The sequence below is a fragment of the Nilaparvata lugens genome, chromosome 5 (assembly GCF_014356525.2).
Source record: "Nilaparvata lugens isolate BPH chromosome 5, ASM1435652v1, whole genome shotgun sequence".
In the NCBI taxonomy this organism is placed as follows: Eukaryota; Metazoa; Arthropoda; class Insecta; order Hemiptera; family Delphacidae; genus Nilaparvata; species Nilaparvata lugens.
In genome coordinates this window covers 53,499,751-53,522,859 of record NC_052508.1, presented here as the reverse complement: position 1 = coordinate 53,522,859, position 23,109 = coordinate 53,499,751, and the positions used below count along the sequence as shown (strand labels likewise).

At 34.1% G+C, this 23,109-nt stretch overlaps 1 protein-coding gene across 6 annotated transcripts in view; it reads left to right on the top strand.

Moving 5' to 3' along the window:
* Positions 1-15,995, top strand: part of LOC111055672 (activating transcription factor of chaperone) — a 32,945-nt gene extending 16,950 nt beyond the window's left edge. For 5 of the 6 annotated variants that reach the window (XM_039428729.1, XM_039428727.1, XM_039428728.1 and 2 more), the window contains 3 exons: positions 10,451-10,945; positions 12,321-12,513; positions 13,780-15,995. In XM_039428729.1, the coding sequence (XP_039284663.1) occupies positions 10,451-10,945; positions 12,321-12,513; positions 13,780-14,050 (959 nt within the window). In that variant the 3' untranslated portion in view covers positions 14,051-15,995. Of the gene's footprint in view, positions 1-153; positions 1,650-10,450; positions 10,946-12,320; positions 12,514-13,779 lie in introns of those variants that run through there. The other variant, XM_022342921.2, reaches the window with a different exon arrangement.
* Positions 15,996-23,109: the final 7,114 nt, after the last annotated feature.

Genomic DNA, 23,109 nt, shown 5'->3' with positions numbered 1-23,109 from the left:
GATTGCTTATCAATGGTCGTCAAGTACTAGGTCTTATCAAAGTATAGCATAATGACTGTTGATTACTCAACCAGTAACCGGTTCCTCAGTAACAGCCAAAGTAGCAGTTACTGTTATCAGTTACTGTCCACATCTCTACCACGGCTGAAGTTGTTCTTGCTCAGTTGATGCTGTAACTTGAACACATTCACATCTCGTTCACTCTAGCTCTGTCTTGTGCTCTCTCTCTTGCTCACGTTCTGTTCTTTAGATTTCGTTTGAAGTAATTATTATTAGTGGAGAATTTGTTCGGTGATTGAGTGCTATCCACAGTTGTTGACAGTTTAAATTGTGAAGTACTCTTTTTAGCGTGACTTTGTACTGAGTCTTGCGTGACGCCGTACTGCTTTCAACCAGCTGCCGGTGTGGTCGTACTGTTTTTAGTCTGTTGCCAGCACGCTCTAGATGTAAATTGCAAATGTGCGTTGAAGTGCGTGTGATGAAGTGCGAATATCACTGCATGTGGAGTCGGCAGATAATTGTCAATTCGCAAAAGTTGGTGAAAAGAAGGTGAAATTTGCCCATATAACGCACACACCCTCACCCATTGTTAACTTTTCAAATTTACTAAATTTATTCGTTGACACCAAAAATCTCTATTTTGTAATCAGAATATGAACGTTTCATCACTTTGTTAACTCTTCAATTTTATAGAATAAATTTGTTGACACCAGACATCGAAAATAGTTATTTTTGTAATATTGGAATCTGAACGTTTTCTGTATACCATTTCCTGTTAGCTTTCTTATAAGAGCTTGAATATAGTTGCTACAAGAAATTGAATCTTTAGCACCATCTAATCGAGGATTTGATCTTTTCACATTCGATATAAGAATTTCTTGAACCTATTTGTAAAAATTTTCTAACAGTCTATATCAGTCTATATACAGTCTACAAACTTCAGTAGTTTAAATTGTAAATCCTACCTCATTCACTAGCTAAGTAGAAATTTCATAATTTTATATCCTTTCCGTTCTTTATTCATTAGAATAAAAATTTTGAAAAATTCTCTTTATTTTATATTGAATTACTTTATTTCATTAACAGCTACATTGAACAAAATATAAAACTCCTCTCATAGAACAATCCATTTTGATTAAAATAAAAAAAACCTTTAAATTCTACTATTTATTTTCGTTATTTGTTAGACTCAAACTTGTTCAAAAGTTTTGTTTTTAATTCCCACTATTTTTGCCAGTTTTTTACATTGATCTGTTGTAACATCAACTCTTAAACATATTTGTCCACCTTGTTGTAGTTTGTCTTTGTTTTTGTTATTGTTGATTCTAGTTTATTGTGTGCGTTCTATTAGTTTTGTTAGATTTTGTGTACTATTTTGTTATCCAATTCCACTCTTAGTGGGCAATCACTGGCTATGTACAGTGTTGAAAGTCGTGCAATTCACGAACGTAACTTCTACCTGGGTACGTCGCCTTCTTTTTATCCAACTAGCAGCCTGAATTGTGCTGGTGTTAGTAATTACAACAATAATTACTATGAGTATCCCCTGTCTCCCCCTCCCGTTGAACCTATTCTGCCGACTCCCCTCCCTCTGCCCCCGCCGCCCTCTGCTCCCCGGCAGCCATTGAAGCCGGTCGACAGGAATTATGGTAGGAAAATAATTTATTAATTGTAAAATATGAAATATTATTGAGTGTGTAGACTCAATACACTGTACTGTATTTACCTGCTCAAGTCTTGTTTTCCAATGAATTTCTGCTCTGCTGGACAGAAAACTAATATCGTTGGTTTTAATGGAAGTGTTCAAACATTTTAATTCTGCCAATGTGTGAATACACTGATAAGTTCCAATGGTATTCTTGGAATAGCAGAAATCAATTTTGAAGTAGAGCTTGAGTGGTATTGTACTGTTTTAACCTGTCGCTAGGTTAAATGAAAAATGAATTCTGGTATTTTTGGAATAGCAGGAACTCATATGAAAATAGAGCTTGAGTGGTTTTTTACTTTTTTAAACTTTCGCTAGGTTTAATGAAAAATAAATTTTGGATTGCATTTGAAAATGGCTCTTATAAGTTGAAACATGTTATGAACTAATAAAATACAGGGTGTTTACGGACTCCCTACCAATACTCTAGGGCCATTGTTCCTGGGTAAAAACATATTATCTAAATATCATATTTAAATTGTCCGGAAGTCTTCAGTTACTCACACAGCGGCCATTTTGCTTTATTCACTTATTATTTTTATCTTAATTATTTAAAAAATTATAAGTGAAGAAAACAAAATGGCCGCAGTGTGAGTAACTGAAGACTTCCGGACAGTTAAAATATTATATGTAGATATGTGTTTTACCAAGGAACAATGCCCTAGAATATTGGTAGGGTGTTCGTATAAACACTCTGTATAAAAGGATACTGGATGATATTTTAGTTCTATTTCAATGGCAATAGGAAGTATACTTAAGAGAAAAACTGAATTGAAAGCTTGCTTTATTAGCTTACTAAGTCCTATCGTTTGATTGTTCTTCTATGAATTTTTGCTCTGTTGGACAGAAAGTGAATACCATTGCTTTCAATGGGAGTGTTCACACATTGGCACAATGAAAGTGCGTGAGCAATGCCATAAGAACCAAAAGAAGCAGCATTCACTTCCAACAGACAGAAATTCAGAGCTTAAGCCGAAAGCCTTCAAATTAGCATTTTATTCTAAATCACCACAATCCTCTTATTGTATTGGAAGAAATGTATTTCTTGTATGGAATGTATTCATGTGGGCTGATTTCCATTCTGATTTAGACCATTTCTGAGGCCTTTCCTTTTGTTTTTGAATTCCCTTTTTCCAAAGTTATGTGAAAATATAATTTCCCAACAATATCATCTTCTAATGAGTCTATAGCCTATGACTAATGTCATAAACAAACATTTTATAGCAGTTTGGATCGAATTAAGGTCAGGCTTGTGCTTTTATATTGGTCTTTTATCATAATGACAATAGTAAAGGCTTTGATAACAGCTCACCAGTGTGACACTTTGGTCAAGCCACAAGATAATGGACGTTGAAGAATTTTGATAGGTTATTGGAAAAAAATAATTATCGGCCTTTTTTCGAAAATCAAATCTTTATTGCCAAACAAACCATATTTTCCTCCTTTGTCTCATCGGATGAGTGAAATGGCTTTACAAATATGTGTGCTTCTCTTGATAATAATGTTTTATTTCTGAATTCACTGACCTCAAAATTAAAATCTGTTTTTCATATTTTTCCACAAAAGTTTTTCACTGCGCAACAAATCACAGGATTGGTTTTAGACCATCAAAAAAATTAAGAAGGAATATTTTTTTCTTTTTAGAGGTAGTTTTTGTATAATAGAATGAGTTTTTGAGTGAAGCATCTCTAAAATATAAAATTATCATATATAATTTAATGTTTAATACAGTTTCTCATTTATTCATTGAACGGAAAACAATGGAAATCATCAAAATGATAAACAATTAAATGAAATTCGTGTAAATATATCTTCAATGGATCCAGAATAGATACACCCCAGAGTCTGTAACTTTCTGATATTATGAGAAGCTTGTTAAGAGTGCATTGACTCTATTCCTCGTATCTATTAGACTAGAATTCTTGTTTTCCGTTGTTTTTAGTAGATAGAATAATTGTTCTCCCATCTAGTTGATCAGCAGCTATCAAGCTTCTGTTATTTAGGCTATTTAATTGGTTTCCCTTAAATCAGTGGGAAATAATTATTTGAGCTTTCTATGAGCTATTGAATTGGTATTTACAGAAATTGATTGGCCTGCTATTAGTGTTTGGTCTATTTTAAATTCTTCGTTTTGAAAGTGGTTAAAGATTCCCATAATTTGAATTGTGAGTTGAGTTGTTTCTAACGGTTGTCCCGTTGACCTGTATATCATATGGAGTTATTGTGATTTTTATTATTGACTTATTGTCTGTGTATCAGGCTTCTCCTGGTCAGGAACTCTTCTACAACTTGAAATGTCTACTATGTTAATTGATGGAACAAATTTATTTATTAGTTTGATAATTTTTTTTCCTTGTAGATGTTCTTTTGAAGTAACCTTCTTAGATTCATTGTGATGCTTTATATAAAGATAATCTTAGTAGGATTAGTATTGCTCTACTGTAAAAAAGATTCCATTCTTCTGCTTGAATAGCCTGCAGTATAGTCTGTTTGAGTCTTGTGACCATAATAAATCCCCAATGAACTACAGAAGAATATAGTTTGATAATTTGTTTATTAGTACTATAACTATGTCTTATGCAATGTTATAGGATGATTTAGCTAGATCAGTGTCCATAATACATAACTATAAGCCGCAGCAATTACACTATCCCGACCATCTAAGAACTATTATTGGCTTTTTCAGATTCTTCTTAGTAAATGTATTTAGATATTATCTTTTTTCAATTGGTTCAGATTTGTATTCACAATATTTCATATAAACTATTAATCTCATACAGATATTTCACTACAGCAAATTCCAGGAAATTGTAAAAAGTTGGAATATCAACTTGAAAAACTTCGTTGTTGGTTATCCATCTTGTTTCACTAATATTATTACTGTTGTATTTTTATAACTTTGAAGTGAAAAAACACTCACATTCTTTTGGTGTGGCGACGACCGTTTCGTGCTGATGCTGCACATTCTCAAGTCAAACAGAAACTGAAGTATTAAGGTTATGAGGGTGGGTATTTGTTCAGAGTGGGGGTGGAGGGGAGTTTTGGCGGTTCATAGAGGAGGATTTAAATGAGTTTGTCTTACAGGGTTGGGGGGGGAGGAGAGAAGTTGTTTTGGTCATTTAGATTTTAGAATATTGTTTGACTTTTCCTTCCTCACCCTGTTTGACAAACTCATTTAAATCCTCCTCTATGAACCGCCAAAACTCCCCTCCACCCCCACTCTAACCAAATACCCACCCCCATAACCATAACTACTTCAGTTTCTGTTTGGCTTAAAAATGTGCATCACCAGCACGTCGCCACACCAAAAGAATGTGAGTGTTTTTTCACTTCAAAGTTATAAAAATACAATAGTAATTGAAAACCTTATTCAAACACTGTAGTTTACTAACGTATGTTTTAGGTAAGTTTGCATTTTTCGAATGTGAATCTAAATTTCTCGAATCTCATTTTATATTCTATTGAATCTTATCCAAATCTAGTCTCGTTTTTAAATATGAATTTCTTCATCTTCGTGAACATTCAATATAAATGCATGACTATTTCAAGTATTATGTCGAATTATACACTAGAGTGAAATCCGCTTCAAACTGACAGCATTTTATTAAATGGGAAACATTTCTGTCATACAGTATTATAACGAATATTGGGAGTTAAAGTTAATCTTACTGTAGCACATATTTCAAGATTTACTTGTTGTAGTCATGCATTTGTGTTGAATGTTTGCGACAATGAAGAAATTTCGTATTCTTAAAGAAGATTAGATTTGGAGAAGATACAGGATAATTTAAAATAAGCTTTGAGAGATTGATAAAAGATTTAGGTTCACATTGGAAAAATGCAAACTTACCTAAGACATCGACTATTAAATTCTACAGTGATTAGTAAAATACTATGTTCGTTGAGTTTTTCAAATTGTATTTTCAAACTCATAACAAATATTGAATCCGTATCTTTACTGGCTAGTCAACAGTATTTCTACATTATAGCAATATCAGGGCGGCTAGCCAATAAAAATAATCGACGAAAAGTAAAAAGTATGAGAAGAGAATGAGTTGAAGGAGGAAGGAAAGTGTCATTTATGCTTTAGTAGACTGGTCCTAGTGAAGGAGAACTGGTCTGTCTCTGTCTGTCAGACCAACTCTTACTACCTCTTGTTAGTGCACCAACTACAAACGCCCTCCACAACCCAACAGTCGACAGAGAATTTGTTCACATTTCCCACTAATCTACCAGGAACCAGGATAAGCAGATTGTTCCAACTCTGAGAGGAAATTACGTTGAGAAAAATATGTATTTTCTAACGATGATATCGACTGTGAATTATTTCTCACTCAAATATCCGTCACCAGGATAATATATTCATTCATTTATTTATCAAATTATCACACTAGCAAACAAGAAGCAGACCTAGGCCACAACTTCTCTTCCGTAAATTTTCCAATACAAATTTAAATGTAAATGTTTGTCAATAAATATTTGATTATGTAACCTTAAACATTAGTTTGAAGATTCCACTTTTAATTCATATATTATTTTTGGAAAGTCCAAACTTACAAACTTACTTACAACAAGTGTTTCTAAATTATTTATTCATTCATTTATCACATTGAGCACATTCTGCACTTGAAGAAAGATGCTCAAAACTGTTATTTCTCCAATTTATCATACAAAAATAAAATCAAATGGTGTATATATATGATAATATTAACCCTTATCGAATACTCTGCTCAGTAATCAAATCAATTGTTTCATATCAATAAATGATACAATCAATAAAAGTAAGTTTCATCTAAAGGCTGTGAGATAGCTCCACAGTCCATTCTTATTTATTTCAACCAAATTGATGGCTTTTTCAATCAAACTACATTTGTAAGGTAAAACTTTGCACAAAACCTTTGTATTTGCGTAAACCGCTTGTAAATTGAACCGATATCATGGCCTTAGTGGCTGTCATTCATTCGTTGTACTTGCATAGTCTAGTACTCAAGTATTCAAAAATTGAATTTGGAAAGCGAATAAAACATTAATGTTGATGAAGCTACAATATTTTTTAAGAATATCAAGAATGGCTCTGGTCTAGACTGCTGAATTTTGATAATATTTTTTTAAGTTTTTGAGATTTAAAATTTTTTCGCCAAGAATTGGATTAGTCTGTCAGCGTATTTCTGAAAAATGATTCAGCCGAGTCCGAAAATATATTATATTCAGATGGGTTATCAAAAATGTATTAACCTTTAGACGGACATTCGTCATCACATACCATGCTCAAAATCGTTCTCTCTCTCTCTGTTCCTCTCTCCTGCTAATAAAGGCAATCAATCTCTCTCTATCTCTCTCTTTTTCTTCTCTTTTGCCTTCATTTTTCTTCTTTGCTCTTTCTTCGTCACTTTATTTGTTTTCTGTTATTCCTCTTTCCTCAACCTCGTGGCTGGTTCTCTGACCTCAATTGTGAACCGAAGAGTAGTAAAATTATTATCTTCTTCTGTGATAAGCAGGATCAATAACAAATAATAATGTTATGGCCTTGTTTTTCCCTGTATTAAGTACATACACCGATAGCTGCTGTTAAGCCTATGCTTCTCAAATTTAATTATATTTTTAATTTTTTCGATACTGATGATTATTACCAAAACCTGACCTATTTTTATAGTTTGTTTATACACTAGTTCAATGTCTCTTCTTGTTATTTCACTGTCAGTTTTTTCAAAAGAAATTAATTGAACAATATGTCTTGTTTACTTATTTAATTGCCATATGTCACATGCATTGAAATGTGACAGACGGTTATGACTCATCTATCTATTTATGGAAGTATAGTTGTTAACGCAGGCTTAGTAGGTAGGTAGGTATAAGGTGGTTCAGAACACATCTTGAGTCAACTCTCACATTCTTTGTGGTTAATATGATGTTTTTGAATAAACAGTGTAGTTTTTTGGACTCAAAATTTTTAAATGTTCCTATTTTTAGGCCTATAGTAATTTTAAACGTCAATAGTAAGTTAATTACTTGTTGATTCAAAATATATTTTTTTTTTGCTTTGAATTTTAAATATTTGATTTAGTAACACAACCTCCACAATCTGAATGTTGTATAAATTGAAATAGAAACACTTATTGGCATAAGCATGCTGTGCCATTTTGAAAGTTAAATAATAATTATTCAATATATGGAATAGAGCAATGAATAATATCTATTGGATGGAAATTTGAATTTGAGATTAACCACCTCCATCAAAACATTGTGGACAAAATCTGTCACGTGCATCAAAATGGGACTGGTGCTTTATACTTGTATTTGCTTTATTTAGTTCGTGGCAGGTGTTTGAAACCTACCTAAATTTGCCATTTTTATTCATTTTTTGATAAGATAATAGTAAACAATTAACTAATCTATCTATTTGTTTATTATTTCGGCGAGCAAAAGTCACATTGATTAAAATGTGATTTAGAGGAGTCTTTTTTAACGTTTCCATTGCTATATTAATAGTTGGCAATGCTTTAGGTGTAATAACATCCATAGCTATTCAAAACTGTCATAAATATTACATTTTCCCAATGTTACAAAAGGCATTAACTAAAACGGTAACAAAATTGTTGAAATTAATTGAGCAGGTTACTTTGTCTGTTTATAAATATTCTATTGGGCCTCCGAATCGTCATCTCAATATTTCTACTCAAGTCTCTTGGATCAGTTGTTATTACTTGAACTGCAGTTTGTAGAGAAAGGTGTTTTCTAATGTTTTAATGTTTTCTAATAACGCAATAATATTCTCATTAATTGTTGCCTGATTGAAAGAATGGTAGGTGGATTGAGATTGAGGCAATAATCTCCCTATCATTTTGATGATGTACTTATTGTATGAACCAATAATGAAAATGACACAGTAGATCTCTAATGAGAGCCAAATGCAGCATGTGTGTCTTGTTTTTTATAATAATTATTTTATGTATAGTGAGACTGTCAGCATCGTTTGAATGCTTCTCATTGTTGAGGAGTGTTGACAGATTGTATCTCATTGTAGCACATTCACCTCGGACATGTGCATTAGGATTCAGATAGAATGTTGATAATTGTATCAAATTTGTTATCTTGTTATTTGAATGCAGTAAATAGTATTCAGTATAGATAGTAAAGTATTTAATATGGAGTAAATAAAAGGATTTTTCCATTTGTTATTGAATCACTGAGCTGTTATAAATTTGTTAGTAGGAGCACGAATATCACAGTATTTATTAATCCCTCTTTTGTGGAGTGGGCTTAGTCTAGTGGATTAGAAGTTAGGTTTTATTGTGATGCCGGGTACGTATCCTGGCCTAGGCGAGACATTTTTCTCGGGCCCTTTCCGTGTTTCGGATAGACACGTTTAGTCGTCTGTCTCGGCTGCTTAAAAACAAATGTTAGGCTATATCAGAGGCCCTGAAATCGATCAGGTGCTACATGAAAACTCTTGACACCAGACCTTAGCCAACCAGGTTACACGATATTATTATTAGTAATAGTGATATAACTCCTTTGCTGAAAGTGAGAGGTATTGAAAGAAAAAAATATTTTGCACTACATGAGTTGAGTAAGAAGGCTACTTTCAGAAAGAGAAATGAAAACAACGAACTCATAACAAAGTGGCATTTAAATGGAATTGATTAGCTGTACGTAATATTACTAGTCTTTCACTAAAACTAGATAGAGTGGAAGAATTTTAAAAAAAATCCAATTAATCTTACAGCAGTTAGGATATTCAATTTCTTTTACAAAATAATTAATGTAGGCTAGTCTAAGAACTTATTGTCACCATCGATATTAAGTTATTAAATCAATAGATTATCAATTAAATATTCATCTCACTGATATCATTACTTGAAGTGTTTTTACACGTTTTGTGTGTTTTTCAAATCTTTCTTCACATTCTATATTCTATTCTTTTTGGTAGATATGTCTAACTGTTTTGCTATAAGTTGGCACGCCTTGGTGGCGACTTTGTTACTCACTCAATTTGATGTGCATCTCACTCTTAGCTATTTTCACTAACTTCTTTCTGGGTGTGTTTTTTGCCTAATGCAATATCATGATTATTGTCTAATTTATTGAATTAAACAAAAATACTATACCAAAATTGTTCTGTGATATTGTAGTATTTCTGAATAATTAATAAAACAATAAATAAATTGCCAACTCCTGTTTTCAGTATAAACTAACCATAAACAGTAGTTGAAAATGTATTATTTGTTTTATTCCAAAATACAGTACTCTGATTTATTCGAATCCTCTTCTTATGCCGAATTTAGTCAATAAGTATTCCAAATTAAGAATATGTTCAAACTGATATTCATATTACATAATATGATCTATTAGAAGAAAGTTTCCTTGTTTTCAAGTTCTTCTAAAATTGATTACAATAGCTCAGTTCACATGGTCACACAGAACAACTATCATCAAAGATTTGATTCCCTATTAGTGTTATTCTATAAAATATATTTCATCAAAGATTAGACCTATTAAATCATCAAAGATTTGATTCCCTATTAGTGTTAATCTATAAAATAAAATATATTTTATAAAAGATTAGACCTATTAAATCATCAAAGATTTTTAAAAAATATGATCATATTAAAATTACTGTATTATATGGCTGGGTAATGGGGCCCTGAGTTCGCAATGTTTTGCTAGAGCTTACTTTATTTAGTGTGTATACTGTTGTTTCCCTCTACAATTTACTATATTTTCTGTGTATTGTGTTGTTTCCAGAACCATTTTCCGATTGGTACGAAGAGAAAATCGATTTGCCGATTTTCGAAGAATTGGAAACAGTACAACCACCACCACCAGCCCCGCTACTCCAGCCAACACCCCTCATCGCTCGTCGCTGCGATGTCCCCGCTTACCCCAAAATGGCGGTGCCTACAGGAGTCCACCTCCCTTACCCCACCAAGATGTCGTCGGCCACCCCTGTCTACCCCAAGATGGCCGCTCCAGTCTACCCCAAAATGGTGACTCCAGTCTACCCCACCAAGATGGCGGCCACGGTGGCTCTGATTGGTGGGCAGCCTCAGCAACAGCAGCACCCATCACTGATCCAGGAGTTTGATTTTGTGCTTAGTCATCATAATCACCACCAGGAGCAGATGCTGACCCCGCCCGAAAGCCCCACTGAGGTAAGGCAGGCAGAGACAATGCTGCAGGATATGCCCACTGAGGAGCTGGACGAGCTGGTCAGGATTCGTGTCGAGAGTCTTGTCGAAGGTAAACAGTAGGCCTAGTGCAAATTTATGTCATATTAGCATCTATAGGCAACAAAGTGCACCTTTTCCTCCAGAAGGGAACATTAATTTGTCGCCCTTGTGGTGAATTGAAATGAGATATTTAAATATAGATCACACATGATTATTATATTTAGGCCTGGTTTCTAGAATACTAATGGATCATTTAATCTATTTCATAGGTTTAATGTTCCGTTATATTTAACAAATGTCCTAGAAATCGGGCCTTGATCTACTATGTACTTAAAGATATGAATTTCTACAGATGAAATAACTCATCAAATGAATAAAAAGACGAAGTTGTTATCACAACCACAGATTTAGCAAAATTAGGAGATATCGTTTCCAACATTGTCAATGTCTGATAAACTTTCAACAAGGAATTTACAATGGTCTAACAACCGAAACCGGTATTTCGTTATTCTAATAAGTCTTTGATTGTGATAAGTCTTGGTTTGATAACATTTTTATTCAATATGGATGACTATCACAATAGCACCTTTACTTCAACACGAAATCGAAAATGTTGCCAAAGATTTATGAAAGATATGCAACGCAACTTGCACCTTGATAGCAGGCGATCTGTTTGAGATCTCATGATCTGTCTGTCATGGGTGGTTTCCCATTCGATGTCATTGCTGCAATCGTTGACGATTTTAGTTTTGAAAAAGTTTACTTTGGACGAAATGCGTTTAGTTTTCAGTTGATAGTTACAGTGGTATACCTGTTGTACTCTGAAAGAACTTGAGTAGCCGTACCAAGAGATGTCAGTCCACTTTATTGATCTGCACTATTATTATAATTGACTGTTATTGATCTTGCTATTTATCAAGAATCAAAAATGTATTAACCAGGAATTACCATTGATTAATAGTTAATCTGAATTCGAGTGCCTTGTCGAAGGTAAATCATTATTGATGAAAATCAAATTACTAAAGTCATACAGATCCACAGCCACACGTGTGTGTGGTTCCCATGTTACATTTTGAAATTTTTCTCATCTTGAAAATGTTTTGAGGAGGAATATTAATATGGAGGGGTGGTTGTGGAAGGGGAATCACTCCCATGGAGACCACCCATTAACGATCCAACCCTGGTCCAATGGATTTCGGTTTTCAACAGATTGCTTGAACCAAGGTTGAAGTTTTGACATTAAAACAAATAACTGATTCTTTAAATTTGGATTCTAGTGATATCCTCAAATGAAATAGGGTCCAAATTTATTTTTGGCTACACTCGAATGTTTATTGTAGTCTACTATAATAATATTATGTGTTGAATATAATATATATATGTACCTTATTATATCGATGTGCTGTTTTTCCTTACAAATGAAACCAATTCGGTGTTGTTTCCAGGAGGCGATGACTCTTGCTCGTCATATTCACCGGAGCGGGAGGGTGAGGAGTGCTCGATGTCATCGGAGGGTGAGGGAGAGGGGTGTGGCTCGCACAGCCCCGCCCCCTCCTCCTCAATGGAGGACAGCGGCTATGACGACCCCGAGTGGAGTCCCCAAACCAACGCTGGTTGTGGACCCACTGCCTCTCAAAGGTGAATGGAAAGCAAATTTTTGTATATAGGGACTAATTCTATGAAAATGAAATATTCAAGTATTAATCAAAGTTTTGAGTTTAGTTACACACACATACACACATCGATTCTTGGACTTATAAATTGAATCTTTCGCCATCCTTATAAATTCTATTAGATTGTTAATAACTTTAATTAGATTGATTGGATAACTTGGCAAACATAGATAGTGTATCTGAACACATTTGATTGTCAAGTTCCATTTAATCTGGTAGAATTTTCATAAGGACGCAAAAAATCGTACGTTCAAAAATCGATGTGTGTGTAACTTACAAATCACAACTACGAGTAGGCTATACTACTCATTAAACTCTTATAAAAACAAAAATACAAATAATGTGTTGTGAACTACCGTGAAGACTTCTGCATATGCACATATTAGATTAGCAGAAACAATACAATGGTCGGAAAAGAGAAAACAGGATTTCTGACGTATTATTGACAACAGGGATAGTATTGACGGCCCTACACGAGCTAAACTCTGGCTGCCAATTTGAAAAAGAAAGAAGTTAGTATCTACTACTGATGCCCAAACTTGATTTTTTTAGTGTAAAACCGGAGTTGCTAACTGTATTTAATTGTCCTATTGAATTGTCATTAAATCAATACTTATCTGTAGTACTCAAGCAAAGCCGCATTTTTAAATCTGCTCATCATGTTATTTTGGTAATCAATGCAGTCATCTTTTACAAGCCTGTTAAGGACTGTACGACTGGGTCTGTTTCATTATATAATTACTAGGTGTATTATTATAAAAACACTGTGAAGGAGACTTAGCCTAATCTACTTTTTGAACTGTGTCAAGTCATTCAAGTCATCACTTGAAGGATTGCCTTGATATTTTATCTACCAATGTCTATTTATTTATCGTATAGAGCAAACAATTCAATAATCAGAAAAATATATAGCCCACAACTTCTTTTTCTTAATTTTTTTTTTAATCAAATTGTTTTACATCAGTATCTGTTAGATAAATAAATAACTTGGATAATAATTGTGGAAAAAGTAGAAAAGAGAAAGAAATTTTGCACTCACCTGAACTACTAGAGCTGTTAATATTTTTTTTTCTTTAGGGCTACTTTTTAATAAAAAATATAGGGCTACTAATGCCATTTTTATTATGTCGTGACGAAATAATTTAAAAGGGAATTCAGATTTATATTTTTATTCACAAATCACTGTATCTCTGATATCAGTAGCTTACTAACAATGTGTGTTTTGTTGCAGCAAAAGGAGTCGCCGCCAGAGTGACAAGAAGCCCTACTCGCGACCACCGCCCGAGGAGAAGCGCCAACGCAAGAAGGAGCAGAACAAGAACGCCGCCACGCGCTACCGCCTCAAGAAGAAGGCCGAAATCGAGGAGATCCTGGGCGAGGAGCGCGAGCTGATGGACAAGAACCAGCAGCTGAAGACCGATGTGGGTGAACTGCAGCGCGAAATCAAGTACTTGAAGTCGCTCATGCGCGAGATGTTGCGTCGTAAGAAGGTCATCAAGTAGGCGGGCGGCACTTTGGAGGTAGCTTCGTGTCAAGTAGTAGTTTGGCTAGTGTGTGTGGTACTTGAGGGAGCCTTGAAAATAGGGTTCGCCGCCACCAACACACGCTGTGCGCTTATCATCACCTATGTTTATTATTTACTGGAATGTACCGTATATAAAATATATAGATAATAAGCATAGATGAAGAGCGTACTACCTTTATTCGTTGCGCGTAATTCTGTACACAGTGCAAGGTTTAGAAGTGATTTGCAAGCGAATCAAATTGAATTTTCCCGCAAATATTTACAAGTGAAATGATGAAATTTGTATGAAATATTTTTCTCCCTCTTTCATTAAAAAAAATTGAGTCGATATCTTCAAAAATAGTTGAGATACAATTGCGCCGTAATTAGTCACTTAATTACCTATTAGTTACCTATTTCGCTAAAAGAACAACATATTATTATTAAGAACATCCCCTACCAACGTTCCAAGTTCAGCTGATGGTAAACAAAGGTCAGCCGTCTTGATAAAAATTCCAAAATCATTATCCACTATTAGGACGCTCAAAATCAGGAGGTTGGGTTTAAAATAGAAATATGTTGGTGGTATTCAAATTGTTTTGATAATTATTTTATAATAAACATTAATCACACGCTCGTATCTGCTTCAGGATACGTCTGTTACACTGCTCAGTAACCTATATTACAGAGAATTCAACCGAGATAGAATAACAGGCTAAGCCAAAAACTGTTCCTCTCCCGACTTTCGATATTAGAATAATATCGTCCAAAATAAGGCTATATTGATAGAATTTCATGTCCCAAAAACGTTAAGGCCTACACTGTGCTCAAGATGTTGACTTGGTTGAGTTTAGAAAACAGTACATTCAATGATTTGGGAAAACAGTACATTCAATAATAGATGAAAACTTTTGAAAATAAACTTGAAAGTTTGACCCTGGAAAACAAACGGTTTCTTGGTGGCAACATATTGAAACTGTTCCCTTGACTCAGAATATTGAACAACATGCATACTTTATGAAATGTCCAAATTGCTAAGATCACCCTTCAAGGCTCCCTTCGATGACCGATCTGAAAATGGTGACCAAATTTTGTGCACCGGTTGAATACAAAAGTAATCTATTGAGCTATAGTTGTTAAAAATATTGAAAAACTTCGTTAAAAAATAATGGAAAATTTATTGTATCACTTGAATAATATAAATGTTCCCTGATCTCTCTCTCTATCTTCATCATGGTTTATAGAACACTTTGATCTGCACTCTATTAATTTATAATTATTGTAATATTTGATGAAAATGTGCTGTAAAATAATTATTTAATCGTCAGTTCGTCACATTGTTTGTGTGTTCAGTTAGTTTTAAATGTGCACTGTATTAAATGTCTCACTGAGAGAAATTTCACTTGAAAACGAAAGATTGTTGCCATTTGCTGCCAAGAATTTTAACAAAAAATTTGAAAAAGTTGGTTCTGCTGATTAATAACCTGTGATGGTTTCTTGTGGGGATGACGTGTGCTCGCACTAAGTGTACAAGAAACTATTGGGGGTTATTGGTTGCAGAATTAATTGATAGTTTTATTGAAAATAGGTAATATTGTCTGTTCCCCTTTGTAGTAACTTGTATCATTAATTGTATTTGTTATCAATAATATTATTAATATTGGTGGGATTTTTTGTGACCCTGTGCGGGATGAAAATAATAATTCTCTCTGGGAAAATGTTTTTATTCTGTTGCAGGGTCGTTACTTTTTGTTTCTTGACAAAATTAATATGTTCTAGATAAGAAAGTTTTGGTTTTTAATAATAATGTTAGTAAAGGCAGGTATCTGCCAGGTAATTTGTACAAGATTTTGTGTAATAGTTTCATTAAGAGACTTGTATTGCTGTCTATTAATTTTGACTCTTGTGTGAGAAGATTTCAAATAAATGTTGGGCAGACCAGAGGCAATTGTTTTTATCCTCCTGTCACCCTATTCCTTTTCGATTTTTGAAAAAGTTATTGAATTAAAATGTTAAAATTATTGATTGTATTGTACTTGAATGGAAATCTATGATTTTCAATCTACTCGGAATGTTCTTGACCTGAAAAGAGTAATCATATTCCACTATGATTCGCTTTCTTCTGGTAGATATATAAATAATTGCCAAAAATCGGTAAATTGGAAAACTTGAAGTCAACATATCTCGTGAACCATTGTAGCTTTACTATTGCAGAAAAAAATTCAAAGTGATTTTTTATTGAGTCAGTAAGGGCGAGGCCACACGAGTGTTTTCTCAGACGAGTCGGCAGGACAGAAAGCTTCCCGGATCAGCTGATTCCCGAACGCCAACCCAATAAGCCAATCGGCTTACTGCCCTACCTACTCGTCTGAAAAACCGTTTTCTCTGCTATGACTCAACAAAAGATTAATAATCACTATAATTGGCTGATCTCCCTCCATTTTTTTGCGACGTATATTCCATCAAGTCAGAAGTAATTTTGTATGGAATATAATCATCTGTTGTAAACAACTACTATCAACAAAAGCTAATTTCCCACAAGACATACTGTTTCGGTCAGCCCGAGTCGAAAGCAGAGAAAGGTCGAGAGAAAATACCAATGTACCTAGTTACTTTCCTCGCCCTATTACCATAGGTAAGGAAAGTATTGCTTTACGAAAAAAATTAAGGTACCTCAATTTATAAATTTCGATACGTTTCAAGGTCCCCTGAGTCCAGAAAAGTGGTTTTTGGGTATTGGTCTGTATGTGCGTCTGTGTACACGATATCTCATCTCCCAATTAACGGAATGACTTGAAATTTGGAAATTAAAGTCCTTCCCCTATAAGGATCCGACACGAACAATTTCGATCAAATTCAATCCAAGATGGCGGCTAAAATGGCGAAAATGTTGTCAAAAACAGGGTTTTTCGCGATTTTCTCGAAAACGGCTTCAACGATTTTGATCAAATTCATACCTGAAATAGTCATCGATAAGCTCTATCAACTGTCAGAAGTCCTATATCTGTAAAAATTTCAGGAGCTCCGCCCCATCTAAGCAAAGTTTGATTTTAGATTCTTTATTATCAGGCTTCAGATACAATTTAAAGAAAAAATTTCAAATGGAAAAGATCGACCATTAAAATCTCTACAATTAATGTTCAGTAACATTTTCACCTGAAATTTAAAATAAGCTCGAAATTCGAGAAAATGTTATTATTTCAATTATTGCAAACTGTTGGCAACTGTTGATTCTATTAAATCATTCACTATGAAGAGATATCACCAGCTGTCGAAATTCGAGAAAATGTGATTATACAATTATTGCAAACTGTTGGCAACTGTTGATTCTATTAAATTATTCATTATGAAGAGATAGTAGACCTCGTGTGTCTCCAGCGTTACTGCCCTGTCACCAGCTGGCTCAAATCTTTGAATAGTAGACTTGAGATGCGCTAGCGTCAGGTGATCAATTTTCATAACGGCAAGGAAAGTTGTGTGAGTGCGCCACATCAGATTTTTTTATTTTGGCATTGTACCTTGGAAAATACCATGTATCTTTGAGTTATTTATTGCATACATTAATAAATCCATCGACAGCTGATTAATTATGAATATTCCTTTAATCTGATTTTTACGGTAATATTGCCGTACTGGCAGGTAATGGGTTACCGGGGCTCCGCAAGGGTCTGTTTTAAAACTTGACCGAGTGGAATATTGAAGAGTTTAAAGATTTATATTATTTTAGAATCTATGTGCAAAATTTGGAGATTCAAATCATTCCCGTTTTTCCGGTATGCAATCCAAAGTTGACATGTCTAGATGCGAAGAAACACAACCCTACTCTCTCTTATTATATACGAGATTAAGGAAACTCGATTTCCTTAATATATTATTTTTAAAATGCAAAAATAACTTAGATACGTCGACGCGCAATTCAAAAAGGAACATACCTGTCAAATTTCATGAAAATCTATTGCCGAGTTTCGCTGTTAAATGGGGAACATAATATATCATATAATTTATTATAAACATACATAAATAGATGAAGAGAAATGCAAAACCATCGACTTCACTCAGTAAATTAATCAGTTTTGCCAATTGTTTCTCATCATGGTAATCTTCCTTACCTTGTTACGATTACAATTTTTTACATTTTTTTTTATTAATAAATTTGATGAAACATCAGTAATTATTAATCTTTCCATTTCAAGTTTATAGCTACTAGGCCTATACCTACTTTCCAGGTATGAATGTCGATTTGGTTGTACAAGGATCTAGTGTAAACACATCGATTCCTAATTTTATTCGGTGTATTTGTATGATTTAATTTAATGAACAATTATTTATTAATCCATTTTACAGACATATGTTTTCGAATTTTCGGCCGAGCGGCTACTGAAGAACGAAAAGATGATCATGATTCAAGATCATATTGTGATAATATGATTAGCATCTAAAGTTATCAGCTGTAATAACATATCACCCTGTGATAAATTATTGTGTACTGGTATTAAAACGGTAGTTTGGAGTTGAAGTGTAGTTGATTGGTACCAGCTGTTGATAATGGTTCCTTAGAAGACCTATACAAATAATTATCACTCCCCTTTCATTGAGAAACTGGAAAATGTTGAAAAAATTATTCACCTAACCCTAATGAAAGAGAGTATATATATATATATATATATATATATATATATATTATATATATATATATATATATATATTGTATAGTATATTATATGTATAGTATTCATATTGCATTCATTAATTACTGAAGAATGAAAGAATAATTTACAATTTTTTGAATTTAGCTTAGCTTATATTCATCCTAAAATGGAAAGAATATTGAATTCTGTGTGATTCATCATACATCGCATATTTCCTGGACCATATATCGACAATCTACAGCTATGAAAACATTGAATATTTTTCTTTGAAACACTGATATAACCTTTTTTTTTAATTGAAAACTTTACTGATAGATATTACTACCAATTGATTGAGAAGGATAATATGTTTTCGGAATAATGAATGCTACATGACTAAGCACATAGGAAGTCCATATTGATATGTAAATGAACATGTTGATTGTCAGATAAATTTCATGATTCACCAAATAAAGTCAAGTGTAACATGAGATACATTGGCGCTGCGAAGTTCGCTGGGTAAGCTAGTTGTAAATAATTAAGCTTTATTATTAATAGACAACGCTGAAAAATACAGGCTCAATCACCGGGAATACTATAAATCTGTAGAACGTTTACAACGTAAAACACGTGGTAAGCTCGCGCTCTCAATCAACGCAAAATCAATTCGATCAGCTAATTGATGAAATTGTTTTAAGCTTTCCAATGATTACAACATATGTTAAAATATCATGTGTCAATTATCTCAGTTCCATATGGAGTTCACCTTACCATAAGCTTACTTAATAGGATCCTTTTTCATCCTTTGAAACCCTTAGAGGCAAAATATCTCAAAATCCGTTCTTAGTGCGCGTCTAGCATGTTTGAAGAATATTTGTGCAAAGTTTTAAGCCTGTAGACCAATTAGTTTGAGCTGTAGTGTGATTTTACATCAAAATATTCGAAAAGTGCCCTCTCCTGAACCCCCCTGTGCTCCTGATTGGAATTTTTCTGCATAGATCTGATTTTTTTCGTACCTGAACGAAAAAGTTCCTCATGACTTTGCTGTGCAATGAACGGTTAAAAAGTGAAAATTTTGGGGGGCCCAGCTCCCTCAGGGGGAGGGCAGATTTCTGAAAATCTTTTTGTAGTGGATGTTTTGAGGCTACAATAAACAATTGTGCGAAATTTCAAGTTTTTAGGCTCAGTAGTTTGGGCTGTGGTGTGATTTCAGTCAGTCGGGGCTTAGCCTTTTATAAGTATAGAGATGAAGGAAACTCGTTTTCCTCAAATATATTATTTTTAAAATGCAAAAATAACTTAGATACGTCGACGCGCAATTCAAAAAAGGAACATACCTGTCAAATTTCATGAAAATCTATTGCCGCGTTTCGCCGTTAAATGGGGAACATAATATATCATATAATTTATTATAAACATACATAAATAGATGAAGAGAAATGCAAAACCATAGACTTTACTCAGTAAATTAATCAGTTTTGCCAATTGTTTCTCATCATGGTAATCTTCCTACCTTGTTACGATTTCAATTTTTTACATTTTTTTATTAATAAATTTGATAAAACATCAGTAATTATTAATCTTTCCATTTCAAGTTTAGCTACTAGGCCTATACCTACTTTCCAGGTATGAATGTCGATTTGGTTGTACAAGGATCCAGTGTAAACACATCAATTCCTAATTTTATTCGGTGTATTTGTATGATTTAATTTAATGAACAATTATTTATAATCACCTAAAATTAAGATTATTGTCTCTGGAAGCATTCAGCACTCGAGCGTCGAGCAAAATTAGAGCAAGTCAATCATTTTGAATAGATATAGGCACAGAATACAAATATAGCATACCGGTAGATATTATAGAAGTTTTCTCTGGTATAGGCTACTTGTGATTATGCGAGCTGCACACGACGCGGTCTTCTGTGTGAATCTGCTGTCTTCTATGTAGATGGTTGGTCATTTCCTTGATAGGAACTGATACTTTGGGACAAAACAAGCATTTGTAGTGGCAAGTCTTGCGTCGAGCGATTAGAGCAAATCTTGAGACGCTTGGACTCCTGCAGGCTGCTGAGCTGCAAGTAGGTCTTGTTGCAGTTGGAATTGCTGGCACTTGAATACATGGTAGAGATGGTGCCAGGTGTGTTTAACTGTGCTGGCAGATCTTGCAGCAGGGCTTGTAGCCGTGTGCTCTGTGCTGACCCGCCCAGGTGGGCTCTGGTACCGAATGACTAAATTAGTGCTGCTTCACTTCGTGTCAGTGCATCCACAACTCCCATTAGATTCACACACAGAGCCGGATATCTAATAAACAAAGAAATAAAACGCTTTTGTGCAACCGGGCCTATGATTGAAATATCTCCATTTGAAACTTAGAAATCTAAACCCATAATTTAATCATATGAATCCTCAAATATAATTATTTTCTCTAGACTTCCTTTTTAGTCCGGGCGCAAATGTCATTCCGTGGTCATTTTTGAGTAACAGCTGTAGAAGATGCCTCAATCTCTTCGTTAGGTCTAGCATAATAAGGATCGTGATGGTAAGTCGAAATCACAGGCAAACACCTCGGAAACAAGATGGCCGCCAAAATTTTCAGGGTTCTGCTATATCGCTTGTAATTCAACAACCGTTCAAGATATTCAACCGTTTTTCTAGACGAAAATATTTTAGAAACCTTCCTCTACAATTTTTGTTTAATAAAATTTTCCTCTAAAACGCATTTTTTTTTAGTTATATTATATAAACCTTTAAAAGCCCCAAAAAAAACTTTTTTCTAAATTTGTTCAAATTCCATTTCATTATAACAAACTTTTTTTGGGCAAGAGATACAGAGAAATTTTTAATCTATGAAATTTAGAGCGTTTTTTCAACTTTGTAACGATATATATCTTCATGCGCTGTACGTCAAAAAATGAGTTCTCCAGCGCCCTCCAAAGAAAAACCTGCATGATTTCTGGTGCGTTTTTCCATACGCATGAGGTAACAAGCTAGAGCTATAAAATGGTCTCAATCACTTCATTCCACAAGATGAATAAGAATATTGATGATGGAAGTTATATTCACACCATAGTAAAAGTTGGTGCAATTGGATAAATTTTGCGGATATTGTAGTATGATTATTTTGGAGCTTCCAGATGGCTAAATTGATCCTATATCCTCGACATTGTTAGAATATTACAGACGATTTCTTGAAAATCGACATATTTTTGCCGCCATCTTGTTTTTTTCATGACAAATATTTTTGAGATCGCCATCATGGTAAATCTCTTTCTACACATAATTATAAAGAGATTGATACCATTCCCAAGTCTGTACCTTTAAGGAGTTATGAGTTACACGGTTTTCTAATTGTTGGGATTGGCATTTGGTGGAAAAGCGTGTTTTCCACTGCAAACAAAAAGTACTTTTTACTCTTTTTCCAATGACGCTCCAGCCGTAACATATGGACTTACTGCTTACAGCCTCCAACCAGATGTCATTTTGAAGATTTGGAAATATTCTACAACACTGTGCCAGTAATACTAGTGTTTGTCCACTGCGAATACATATTTCTTATGAAGTACATGGTATGAATCTGAAAAGAGTCGATACATGTAAGGATTTGGGTGTAATCTTTGATAGCTGTCTCAGGTTCTCAGTGCACATAGACTATAGCATAGCTAGAGCCAATAAAATGCTAGGTTTTGTTATGAGGAATACAGCTAACTTCAATAACCTTGATGCAATATGTACTGTTTATGTGTCATTGGTCCGGAGTGTGTTGGAATATTGCTCTGTGATTTGGAACCCTTATACTGATTTGTGTACTCATGGTCTTGAGGTAGTTCAGAATAAGTTTTTGAGGTTTCTCTATTACAAGCGCTTCGGCCAATCCTGTCCTTTGGGTTTTCCTACAGACCGTTTGAGAGGTACCTTTCACTTTGTATCATTGAGATTACGACGGGAGAGAGACTCATTGATTTTCGTGCATGGTCTGTTAAGGATACGATTTTCTTCTCCTTCGCTGCTCTCATTGATCAGGTTCCATGTTCCTGCGTTCAATTCCAGAGATCATCCCACCTTTGATATTATCAGATGTAGAACGGTCAGTGGTTACAATGCTCCCCTGTTTAGGTCTCTTCGATTATACAATAGGCTTAATAATGCATTCGATTTTTTTGATTCAGACAGTGTGTTCAGGCGGGACTTGAATAAGATTTATGTTTGTTGAGTTTTGTCTTTTTTTTTCTTTCCTATGTATTACATAATTTATTACCTAGTGTTTTTATTTATAAGTTTCATATTTGCAAAGTTTCCATAATTCTCTTTTCTTTGTTTCTTTTTTCTTTCCTTCTTGAATTCTTCAGTATTAGTTACATACTTAGTTCTTCTTCTTTTATCTGTTATACTGTAAGTTTCATATTTGCAAGGTTTTCTATTATCTTTTTTGT